This window comes from Pagrus major, chromosome 18 (assembly GCF_040436345.1).
Source record: "Pagrus major chromosome 18, Pma_NU_1.0".
Classification (NCBI taxonomy): domain Eukaryota; kingdom Metazoa; phylum Chordata; class Actinopteri; order Spariformes; family Sparidae; genus Pagrus; species Pagrus major.
In genome coordinates this window covers 33,809,827-33,822,756 of record NC_133232.1, presented here as the reverse complement: position 1 = coordinate 33,822,756, position 12,930 = coordinate 33,809,827, and the positions used below count along the sequence as shown (strand labels likewise).

Below are 12,930 nucleotides of genomic sequence, written 5' to 3'. Positions count from 1 at the left end.
TCACTGTGGGTGAGTTACAATAGTATGATACAACCAGTGTGTCATACTTTCCCATTGGAAACGTTTATGTACACTGATGTACTGTACATCCTGGCCAGAGTCTTGCTAAGAAAACATGAATTGTGGTCAGCAGTCCGAGTTTTGGTTGGTCCCGTGTAAACTCATTACCGCTGGGCTGCAAAATCCAACTCAACATTTCACACTGAGTGACCTTGACTGGCCACTGCTTCAAAGCACTGACCGCTGACCGCGGAAATGTTGTGTAGATGTTGATTGGAACAGCCACCTTTTGAACTTTTTGTGCACTTGTGCTTGGCTGATGTTGGGAGGCAGACGAGAATTCATGATAACCAAGGGGTTTCTCTGTCCTTGGTGGAAGGAAAGAAAATGAACTTACAATCTTATGCATGCTGTTGTTGAGGTTGTATTCAAATGTTCTCATTATATTTTTAAGGGATATTGTGCTCCTCTGATTAAATCTTTTTTATATTTTGAAAGGATTGTTAAAGATCATCTAACTCCCTCTTTTCTCATCCCCTCCCTTCTTTCTCTCTCTCTCTCCCTCTCAGTCGTTTGGAGCAGAACCTGATTAAAAGTGTCCCTGCAGGAGCCTTTTCTGCCTACAAGAAGTTGAAAAGGATGTAAGTGTGTCTCGGTGAAACTGCAAACACATTCAGACACACTCATTGCATGCACAGAAGTTGGCACTGATATGCTTGGACATAAATTCACATTAAGACCTTTAAGATGTTGTTTTACTGACACCGTGCACGGATGCATTAAATGAGGTCAACTACAACAACTGTACCATCTGATGAACAATGAGTATAAGCAATAATCGCTGATGTGGACAGAAAATAAAGCAGACCCAGTATAGAGTCATGGGGCACTCTGGTATGGTACAGTAAGCCAGTATAAGCTGAGCCCATTGACTTTGACACATTGGGTCCTACTTGAGATAATTTTTTAATCAACTTATTACTTGGACAGACACTCATACATTAATCAACTTCAGCTTTAGCAATGCTGGATGAAATGTGCCAAAGGCTGTAAACAAATCAATAGATAAGGCTTGATGGCCCTGACTTCTGTCTAAATCTTCAGTAATATCATTCACAATCTTCATAGCAGCAGGAATTATGATCCATGCTCTAGATTGTAACTCATACTTTCTTTCTACTTTCCAAATTTTACTGAACCAAATGGCTCAAATAAATAGTCAAACGAGTCATTTCGCGGGGGGGTTGTCACGCTCCCAAAAAATATCCACCGTTTTACAGACGCCTCTTTCATGTAAGCAAAGTAAGGTTATGGAAAAAAAGTGTTTTTGGGCCACAGTGCGGCACGTTACGATGTAATTAAACGGTTTGGCCACCAAGAAAACTGGCTTGAAAATCATGGAGCTCTGCCTCGGGGCTGGATTCTCACCAGCACTGACAACTTAGACTTGATGTAATGTACATATTTTGAGATGAAGTCTTAATCATATCAGCTGATGTCACACACTTTGAAATGTAGTTGTCGAACAGGGAAAAAAGATGCAGTAACTTTCACAAAATATGGATCTAAACGGTCAGGATCTTCATATTTTCTATAATGTGTTTTTAGTTTAGTTTTTACTTCAGTGAGAGAATCTAGAACTTTAATTAACCGACACATAATCAGTCACTGACGTCTACAACATTTACAGACTGTGAGCTTTAGTGCCGTTGTCAAAAAGAAGGGTTTATGTCTAATCCGAAGTCCGTCCGGCGCGCGCACACACACACACACACACACACACACACACTGTTACACACAGTTCATCTCATCTTGTCTCATTCACACACACCCACAGACAGAAAGCTCATCGGTGAAAAATGTCCTTATCATGCAAATGGCTGAAAATGCCAGACTTGCAGACTTTGTGCACGGTCTTAAGGTTATCCACCCACCTACCCACACACACACACACACACACACGTGCGCACACACACACACACACACACACAGATAGTGTTTTAACCTCCTCAGAAGTGTTAAATAATATATCTTACAGCGGTGGAGGTGAACGACATGAACTGCACTTAACATGCTTCCAGTTTCTCTCTCTCTCTCTCTCCCTCAATTACTCACACATTCAGCCCTTCTGACATTTTTTTTTTTTACTCCTGTCCCCTTGCCTTGACCTCTGCTGATGTATTCTCTCATGATCATTTGTCAGACAGTTCTAGGACATTCACATAGCAGGAACCCCATTACTGTGTATTACAGTAATGCACTTATCTCCCCCCTCTCTCCCTCTCTCCCTCTCTCCCCCCAGTGATTTGAGTAAGAACCAGATTTCTGACATTGCCGCCGACGCCTTCAGCGGCCTTCGCTCACTCACCTCACTGTAAGTATGACACACATACATGCCAACACACACACACACAGGTATGCGCACACACATATCCAGACAGGAAAGTAATTGCGTTTCCAGACATTTAGCAAATAAAAATGTTGTCGCTGTCGATGTTGACAACTGGACCACAATGCTGCGTTGTGTGTGCATACATGCGGGTCGTCGTGTTTGCCTGTGCATGTGTGTGTGTAATTGTACGTGTGTGTAATCACCGAGGGTGAATGTGATAAGAACATGAAGGACAGTTTAATTTGAATCAATCTGGAGCATGAAAATGAGACAGACAGACAGACAGACAGACAAGCAGGAGCAGACAAGGTGAACTCTGCTGGGTGTTAAAACTGAACACACACATGCATGCACACACACACACACACATACACGCAGTCAAGTCGGTTGAACAGGAATGTCACCTAGAGGTGCGACTTCTGCAGCAGAGGCCAGCTGAGGCGTGATGGAGCAAAATACGAAATTGCTCAAGTGAATTAAACGGCTGCATTTGCGACTGGAAGCACATCTCAAACATTATTTCAGTTTTTGACAATCAAATGAGATAAATGCTCCGACAGTGTGCTTAGTGAGGAAAAATGACTATGCTGTGATTTTTACACTTATTCAGTTCTTGTCCCACAAAATATTTTTCCTACTCGGTTAGTGTAATGGCTTTTTCATTCTGGGGCGGATTTGTTTAGAGAAACTGAATGCGAGTGGAATTTTATGAGAGGCATTATGAAGGACATCTTGGTTTACAGTTTAATTTCTAGTGGGGTTTTGCGTTGAAGTGTTGCTGATCAGTGAAAAACGTCTGTCTTTAAATTTGGTGATTATTTTTTTTTCTTTTATGAGTTAAAATGATTCTCGCACATCTTTACTTGAAAAAGCACTTAAAAATCTCACTTTATTATCTGAAGGATGGAGTGTCACAGAGCTGAAAAAGACCTTGTTTCTTAGCAACTGAAAAGTTGACATGTTGAATATACATATTCAGCTGAGACGCTTTCATATGACAGCTGTTGTCATGGCATACAAACAAACTGTTTAACATAGGAATCAAACTTTGCTTTCAAATGAAAAAGAATGTAAATAAATATTTCCCAAAAATACACTTTAATTGGACGTACCACTACTTGTAATTGCAAAGCATTTTGCCATCCATTGCAGCCGCAAAGTCGACGCTGTTAACACCGCAACCTAAATTTTGTTGTTTTGTCTGTTCTGCACAGGGTGTTGTACGGCAACAAGATCACAGAGCTGCCCAAGGGATTGTTTGATGGACTGGTTTCCCTGCAGCTACTGTAAGTACTGTCTGTACGGTCCATTGTTATGTGTGTACCTGTGTGCATGTGTGCCGTCCCGCCAGAAAACAATGAAACACTTTATTTAGTAAACAAAAGAAATATCACACTTACACACAAGATGAACTATCCGAGAAACTTCTTATTGTTTTTAAAAGTCTGGTCTGAAATTCTGTTCAGCCACAGTTATAATAACATAATGAAGAGCCTTCACACACAAACATATCTGCTGTGTGGCATCTTTTTCACACTGGAACTGAAGTTTATGGGGAAACTAATCAGTACCCGGAGGTGTTTCTTTTAATGAGAATATGAAATACATTTATGGAAAAGTCAGAAGTTAATTAGTCATTGTACCAGACAAACTAAAGACTGTTCTTTAATCTCACTCTAAATGGAGCATCACATTGTTAAGTAGGTTTGTTTGTACGTGTGTTTAGTGTTGTAATTAATTTTCCCCGATTAAGATGATTTGGTGACTTGGCATCATATAATCATATGTATAGTGCCTTGATAGCGACTAGTGCCGATGTTACAGGCCTTTATTGCTCCAAAATATGGTTTGGTGGTAATTTTATGAGGAAGCGCAAATCTTGGTAATCATCACTGTAGCACGGTGGCAGCTAAAGTAGAATCCCCTTTTCTTGCATTAACCCTCCGTCTGTCGTGCATCACGTGTGTGAGTGCACAGAAAAGTCAAATTGGTGCACTGTAATAAAAACTGTAATCTCCCACAGTTCTTGTAACATTTAGCGTCTACTGGGAGGATCGCTATTAATTCTGAATAATTCCTCATGGGCACAGGTCCAAACTGCAGCAGCAGTGTTTTCAGCATGCAGTAAAGATTCTGTCTCCTATAACGGCTACATTGGTTCTGTTTGTGGCATATGGCCCTCGCGAAATGCCGCAGTCCACTGCAGAAACAGCTAATGTTCTGGGCTTTTCCATCGTAAAGTGAAGCGAAGCAAAGAGAATGAGGATGAGTGAATCTAACCCACAAACACCTTTTTACGGGCTTAGGTGGATCATTGGGATGCATGGTGCATAGTCAGAGAGAGAGAGAGAGGAGGGGGGAGGATGGATGGATGGATAGGTAGATAAATTAATGGATGGAGACGGAAAGATGGCAAAAAGATGTAAAGTATAAGAAAATATGGAGAAACATATAACGCAGATAATGTTAGAGAAGAGATTAAATTTAAGTTTCAAATTTAGTGTTTGTGCAAGGTGACATCATTAACATTTAGTATTTCCAGATTGGAAAAGAAATTCCCTCAGACCTCGTTATGATGCCGCCGTCATGAAATGTTAAACACTAGAAACACTGACTGCTTTACATTGGTTTATGCATGAGTGTGTGTTCCCTTAATCGGGTAATTCACGACTTCTGTGCATTTGTGACGGCTTCAATCAATGAATAAATAAGGTACCGAACTACTAGTTAATATTCATGTCTTGCCACATCATTGGTCAATCCCACAAAGACACTGCCTGCGGGTGTTAGCGCTCGCTCAGCAGGCGTAGGGAGGGAATGTGTCTGTTAATATTTCGCCGCTGACAGGAGAAACGTCTGTCAGTTTGTCAGGAATTATAAAGATGCTGTTATTCTCCCATATAGTGTGATAATTATAAATTATATATTAGCTTTCACTGCTGAATCAAGCAGCATGTCAACCTTCCATGACAAAGATGTGTTTATTGCTGTGTATAGCTACCGGTCTGCTGTTTATGTTGTCTGCGCTGCTTTGTTTTACTGGTGCAGTTTCAAGTAATTAGTTCCCCCTGTGAGCCGCCTAATGAGGCGTGTATATGTCGCAGAGCAGCGCGTGTGTGCACGTGTATCTGCCTGTGCGCGTATGTAGAAGCGGGTTATGCCAGTATAGGCGCTCGTTAGAATGACTTGAGATGATTAAGCCGAGCTGCAGAGTTAGTCACCTGTCAGACAATGAAGAAAGAGAGTAGAGTGCGAGGGACAAAGACACAGAGAATGAAAGAAAAGACAGAGAAAGAAAGAGTTTTTGTGTGATAAAAGAGCAAAAAAGGACGAGGACGGGTGAGACGAGGAGTGCAAAAATGTGGAAAAGCTGCAAACTTGGCTATATTAGCTAATGAAGTGCAGGTATGAGAGGACAGACGGACGGAGGATAGGGTGGAGGTGCAAACCCTTCCTGTCATTTACCTAATCCCTCTATCACATTTCTCATTTCCCTTTCTCTCCCTCCTCCATTTTGCCTGTCAGCCCCTTTCACTTAATTGTATATCTGTGTCACTCCAAGTTAAATTTTCGCCTGCCCCTTCTCTGTCTCGCTCCATTATTTCCTCCATTCCATCTCCATTCGTCTATCTTTTCTCTCCCTCCTTCCTTTTTCCCCTCGCCATCTGTCTCTCCCATCAAAACAAGATATTACACTCCCACCCAACAGGAGACATTCCCCTCCTTCTCCAGTAGAGAGAAAGTGAAAATAAATAAAACCGCAATTTTCAGATTTATGTGTCATGGCCAGAAAAAATATAATCATGACTGTGTGGAGAGGGTAGATGAGGCTGTAGGGAGGGACAGGGGAAGAAATAGTGGGAAAAACAACAGCGGGGGAGAAAAGTAGTGGTTTTGCAGGAGAGATGCATCTGAGAAAATAAATTATCTCATTAACTGTGTGTGTGTTTATCTTTGTTTGTGCAGCGCACAGAGATATAAAGCTAAATAGTAAAACAAATACAGATAAATAACAGATGCTGACTTGCTCTTCCTTGTGTTTCAGGCTGCTGAATGCCAACAAAATTAACTGCTTGAGAGTCAACACCTTCCAGGACCTGCAGAACCTCAACCTGCTGTCACTGTACGACAACAAACTGCAAACAATCAGCAAAGGCCTGTTCGCCCCTCTGCGCTCCATCAAGACTCTGTAAGTATAGTCCAGGTTTTGAGGTTTTCTTCACAATAAAAAACATTTTCATCAGCTTTTGACCCAGTGATAAAAAATCAATATAGCACCGACGCAATACTGGGTTCACTTTTACTTGTTCCAATGGGGTGTTTGACCCGTTGTCAGTGTTTTATGTTTGGTTACTGGATGAAAACTATCCTTCTGTTGGGTGGTTCTGGGAAACAAGACTCAGGTACAGAGAATCACACAAGACACGGGGTGAGATCCAAGAAGGTGAAGTCTTTATTGAAGGTAGCAGGTAGTCACACACGAGAAGTCAGTCCAGTCACAGCAAACAAATACAGACAAGGGGTAAGCAAAAGTCCAAAATCCAGTCAACAACTAGAATGTATCCACTGAGGCTCAAGGTTTTTTGGGTTTTTTTTTTCATCACGGTCCATGTTTTGTTCCCTGAGAAATTAATGGTAATATTGAATGTTAAAGAAAGTGAGCGAAAATGCCCTCGTCTGTCCCTTTATCTGGATCTGCACCAAAAATTAACGAGGTCTGTTCTGGGCCGAGACCCGTCCTCCATCCAAGTGTTGTTGAAATCCATTTAGTAGTTTTTGTGTAATCCTGCTGACAAACCAACCAACAAACTGACACGGATGAAAACAACCTGGCGGAGGTAAATATAAGTCAAAACCCACAAGAACTAACTAGCAAATGCTGAAGAGTATTTGTACAGACCACTCAATTACAGTGATTAGTCATTTAATGGATTATCAATCGACAGGAAATTAATCTGCAGCTATTTCGGTAATTGATTTTCGAGGCATTTTTTCAGCTGTTTTTCTTCTTGAAGACATCATAACATATAAAACATTTAAAATTTTCACTTATTTTTAAAATAACAACAGATAATAGAAATAATTGTTAGTCGTAGCCGTAGTCCCATAAAATTAATTCATGTTTAAAGGCCCAGTGTGTAGGATTTAGAGGGATCTATCGGCAGATATTGAGTAAAATGATTAGAATTTAGTTTGTATTGGTGTAAAATCTTGTGAAATTAAGACTTGTTGTGTTGTTATTACCGTAGCATGAGCACTACGTATCTACAGCGGGAGGGTCTTTCACGTTTTTACGTTACCTGAAGGGCTCCATAGGTTCTCCTTCTTGCTTGGAAACGGGAGGGGTAATTAGTTGGTTTCAGTCGGCAACTTCACCGCTAGATGCCACTAAATCCTACACACTGGACCTTTAGGCTGACAGAGGAAAGAGGCAAGCATACTTTGGACAATGTTTCTGCTTTTGTAATAACTTACTTCCTGCAGGCTAGAGGGTTTTTGTTTCAGACAACAGTGGCTTGGTGGTTTATGTATCAGTCAGAACTGAAAAAAAGGTTGCAAAGTGTTATTAAAACACAAGAAAACTGAGGCAACTGTGGGAACTGTGCAGCCCCCTGACAAACCCATCACCCCTCCTCCTCTCTCTCTCTCTCCCAGTCACCTGGCCCAGAATCCCTTCATGTGTGACTGTCACCTGAAGTGGCTGGCAGACTACTTGTTTGACAACCCTATCGAGACCAGTGGAGCCCGCTGCAGCCACCCCAGAAGGCTGGCTAACAAGCGCATCAGCCAGGTTAAAGGCAAGAAGTTCAGGTGCACAGGTAGGAGATGAGTTCACACAGACACGCCTAAAACACACATACAGACACAAGCAAACATGCAGGGAGACGCCACCAGAGATTAATAAAGGATGTCGAGACGCAAGGCTAAAACGTTAAAAACACATGTAGTTTTATGTGCGTAATAAATTGATATGCGCTCACTAAAACACACACGTTAACATTGGCACACGATCTCTGGTAGTGTTGTGTTATTGTCGTTTCCTTTGATATGAGCCGCGGGTCTCACTAATTACAACACAACACCAATTCAGTAAACTGAAGCAGCGTGATAACAACCTCAGCAGGGACCGGCCATAGACTGTGATCGCCCACTTGTGTGAGCGTGTGAATGAGTGTGTGTCTGCGTGTGTGTGTGTATGACTCTTTACACTTAACAGTGCCTCTCTCTAATGGCTCCTCACATTGTTTTCTTTGTCTTAAATATTATGACTTTTTATGGATTGTGGGGGAACTGAACATTTTTTAAATCCCCTCACAGTCATTTTACAAACTATTTGAATTGTGCTCGAGCTGCGGTTGTGAGCAAAAAATGTCTGAGTTCCCGTCGTCACTTTAACCTTATACTGACCCGGACTGATGATCATGTAATAGAATTATCGCATTGTGGTTGAAAATGGCGATTTTAATTATCTTTAAAGGTCCAGTAAGTAAGAATTTGGCATCATTGGAATTCTTACTCCGAACAAATGGGGGGCTTCATGTCATCCAAGCAACTGTTGACTATTGCTAACTGTAGCCGCCGTTAGCTCAGTTAACCGTGCAGCTAGGTTTTTGTGGGAAAGGACAGAATTCTTACATATTGCACATTTAATAAGCAGTAGCATTCTTGTGATTTGAATCAACAGCATGTCCTGTGTTTGTTTTACAGTGAGAAACAATGTAAAAGCGAGTATTTCCCTTCAAGTAGTCGCCTTCTATGACTAATTAGGAGCCTGAAACCAAAAGAAAAAAGCAGATATTTAATGATGACATAGAATAGCACACAAAGTATTTGGAAAACAGATCACTGTAGAAGGGTAGACCCACAATTTGGTGACATGAGTTTCTCACCCCTCCTCTTCTCTGGAGTGGTATGTCCCGGCCTAAACTGGGCACACAATAAATAGCATAACCAATACTATTAAATGGTGGAGGCTTTTATCCAAAGTGCTTTGCAGCACCGTGAGCACATGTGGTACATTTTTAGCATGGCAGGTCTCAGTGGTGAGCGAGCCCCTCATGTTAGCGCTCTGCCCATGGAGCTAATCGAGATAAATAGATTACAAATGCTCCTAAAGCTGGTTGTGGCGGCCCTCTTTGCTTCAGCCCTTCCTGTCTGCAGTCCCATGCCTCTCCTTGCATCTCCTCTTCCTCTCTGGACCTGTGTGGACATTTTTCGCTATTGGTGGGCAGTTCTCTGGTCCCGTCCCCTTCCTGTGTGGATCTGCAGCTGTCTGTTGCCTCTCCTATCCTGTATGGACCCCTGCCCCCTCCTGACTGATTTGGTGCAGCTCTCTGTTGCCCCACCTTCCTCCTGTGTGGACCTGCATTCTGATTGGTTCGTGCAGCTGTCTCTTGTGCTTGATCTAACCATGTGGCCCCGCCTACTGTGACATCACATGGTTCCGTCAAGCGCCAGGGACCGCCGAGCACACACCCACCTGCCTCTCCCAGCCAATCACACGCCTTGGAGCAAAACAATTCAGGGCTAAATTCTTTACCTCTTGTTGGTTTGCATTTCTGTGTAGGGCTTCTGATACATGGGACTATAACTGTGGTTGAAATAAATGGACATCACTGAGCCACAGACGAGTGAGCTAACGTTGAAATATTTCAGTCAGGGATAAATAACGAAAATGTGTCCATTCAAAAACACCCATCTCCACCATCAGTTCTCAATAGCCAGCATAAATTTGAGCTCAATTTTCTCAACAGACTCTACTTCTACTTAAGTGTTGTTTCACTTGAAGTATAAGTAAGTCTTTGTTAGAGTCTCAAACCACATGAAGACAAATGCTTTTTAAAGTGCAGTCACACCACATTTTGCTTCCCCTTCACTTCACTGAAGAACAGGGAAAGACGTACTCACTTCCATTTCAATCTGATTAAACTTTGACTCATAAAAAATGCTCCCCAGTGTGCACAGAAGTGGCAGGAATCGACAGCGAACAAAACTCCGGCACTCTCAGAGAACAAATCTATGTTTTATTGTGAGCAAAAAAACCAAACATGTTTCAGCACTGAGCCTTCATCAGAGAGTGCCGCTTTATTCGCTGCCTTCTCTGGAATATGATAGTACTGGATGGCACTCGACTTGTGGAGCTCAGTGCGCCCAAAAAAAGCCACACTTGAAAGACTGAACAAAAAGTTCTCTTTCCAGAAATCATTATCTGGTTACTCAAAATGATCCACAGACCTTGCTGTGAGCAGTTTCATTTAGAAACGGAAATCTCTACGGCTGATGTCTCCAAAACTCAGCAACTCACACCAAAAACGATCTAGATAGATTAATAGCAATACAGATGAGAGGAAAAATATTTATTTTTGATTTTTGGGTTTTGGGTCGTTGGGAGTGTTTGATAAGAAGCTGCATAGTTTACAATATTGTAGACTGCTGTCATTAGCCTCCTAGCCATGCTAACTTTTGTCTGGAACAATCTGGTGTGGCCACACATGTACACCTGCCTCCAATGTCTAATATTCAGTGCTTCAGTGGCTAGCATGGCTTATCCCACCACCTCTGTACAGATTGCTTCACTCTTTTCTGCTCCACTGGTTAAAGTAAAAACTCTGGCTCATACTGTTATACAAGTTTCCTTCCTCTTCTCACCTCTTTTCTTTAGTATAGCAATTCTTTGCTCTCTTTTGTACTCGCTCTCTTGCTCTTTCCTTTCCATCAACTTGCCGACCAAAAAGGTTTTCGCAGCAGCCCTTAGATGTCATTTTTAAAGCATTCTGCCACTGAAAGGAGCTAACCAGCCAATTCTCCGCAACAGATAGACGCCTTTCAGTGGCAGTGATCATTTACTGAGGATGTTCATTGCAGATTAGCCGTCAATAGGTGGTCTTAGTTCTCTTACAGTCACAAGTAGAAAACATATGAGCCATAAAGGATGTGTGCCAGGAGAGAGAGGAGACAGTGAAGTAGTCAGAGCCGATATGAGCAGTCAAAAAACATAAAAAGGTTACACTGACAGAGAGCAGAGAGACAAACAAGGTTGGAAAGAGAGAGAGGAAGAGAAAGAGGTAATGATAACCGTGAGAACTATAAAGACTGTATGTGTTGCATAAATGCAAGTGCAGCATGATGTAAACCAGGTCTACTCGACAGGCACGAGCGGTCATAAATAATACCTGCTCACATTATATCTAAATAACAGAAGTGGTCTCTGGCTCACCTTTTTAAACAAAAACATCCCGGGTTAAACCACATTTATCTACGAACTGATTCCGTACAACATCACGGATATCTGTTTGTTAATTTGATTTTACAGTGGCACCATGCAGAATGAGCCCCTCCCTGCCTCAGCCCCTGTGCCTGCTGTACAGCGCCATACTGCAGCAGCACGCAGCCTGTTTCCTCTTTTAATAGATGATGTTGATACAGTTCATTCATGTCTTCCAAACGAGTGGTTGGGTAATTACGTCTTCAGCATTTGACAGCTGAAATTAGCACAAAAGTGGGGATTTTCCAAACAATTCAACTTCAACAAGAAACAGTTGAGATAGATATTGAAAAACCTGTCAGGGGCGAGACGGTTGACGTGGCTACATGTGAATATGCATGCGTTCTTTTTTTACTATTGGCTGCAAGTTATTGGGATAATATGTCTTTATAAGATATACAGAAATGTCTTTAAATCTGGTCATATACGTAAATGAGACAATACTTTCTTTCTGATGTCTCTCCTTGTCTTCCTCTTTCTCTCTCTCTTGCTTTCTGTCTCCTCCTCCTTCTGCTGACTTAATTTACCTGCCTTGTCTGCATTCCTTCCCTTTCTTCCTGCTCTCTAACCTTTTGTCCATCCTCCCTCCCCGTTTCTCTGCTTCTCCTGTGTCACTTGCTCTCTCTCTCTTTCGGTCTCTTTCCCTTCCCTCTTTCCGCTGCAGGTCAGGAGGACTATCGCAGTCGTCTAAGCGGAGAGTGTTTCCAGGATCTCGTGTGTCCGGAGAAATGCCGCTGCGAAGGCACCGTGGTCGACTGCTCCAATCTCAAACTGACCCGTTTACCTCCACACATCCCCGAACACACCACAGACCTGTAAGTCGGCCGGCGTTTCCCGCTTCACATTCATACACCGTATTGTACGCAGCACATGATGTAATATCAGATCGAAGGCACTGCTCTGACCTGTCAAGAAGTTTTTTTCACTTTCTCAGGCACACACCAAAAACACAGAGCCATACAGAAATGAACATATGCAATTCACGCACACATGTCTCCCTTCCTCCCTTTGCCTCTCTCGGAGCAGTATCACAAACGTCACTTTTCATTTTTAACTCCCAGACCGAAATGCCTCTCAACAGTCTTTCCATCTCCCTCTCGGTCCCAAAGGAGCCATCATCATGTCTGGCGAAGGGTCTCACACTAGAATACTGAACAGTCCCATGGATCATTCATTCTCCTACTAAAAAATGGAAAGGGAGTAACAAATAACACGCAACAGGAATACCATAATCTGATTGTGGGAAAAGGTTAAAAAGTCTGCGTGTGTTCAA

General features: G+C 42.3%; 1 protein-coding gene across 1 annotated transcript in view; it reads left to right on the top strand.

Annotated features, from left to right (window-relative positions):
- The window catches only part of slit3 (slit homolog 3 (Drosophila)), a 265,906-nt gene that overhangs the window by 198,082 nt on the left and 54,894 nt on the right, over window positions 1–12,930 (top strand). The window contains 6 exon segments of the mRNA XM_073486879.1: window positions 570–641; window positions 2,303–2,374; window positions 3,607–3,678; window positions 6,438–6,581; window positions 8,048–8,211; window positions 12,322–12,472. Of these exon segments, the coding sequence (XP_073342980.1) occupies window positions 570–641; window positions 2,303–2,374; window positions 3,607–3,678; window positions 6,438–6,581; window positions 8,048–8,211; window positions 12,322–12,472 (675 nt within the window).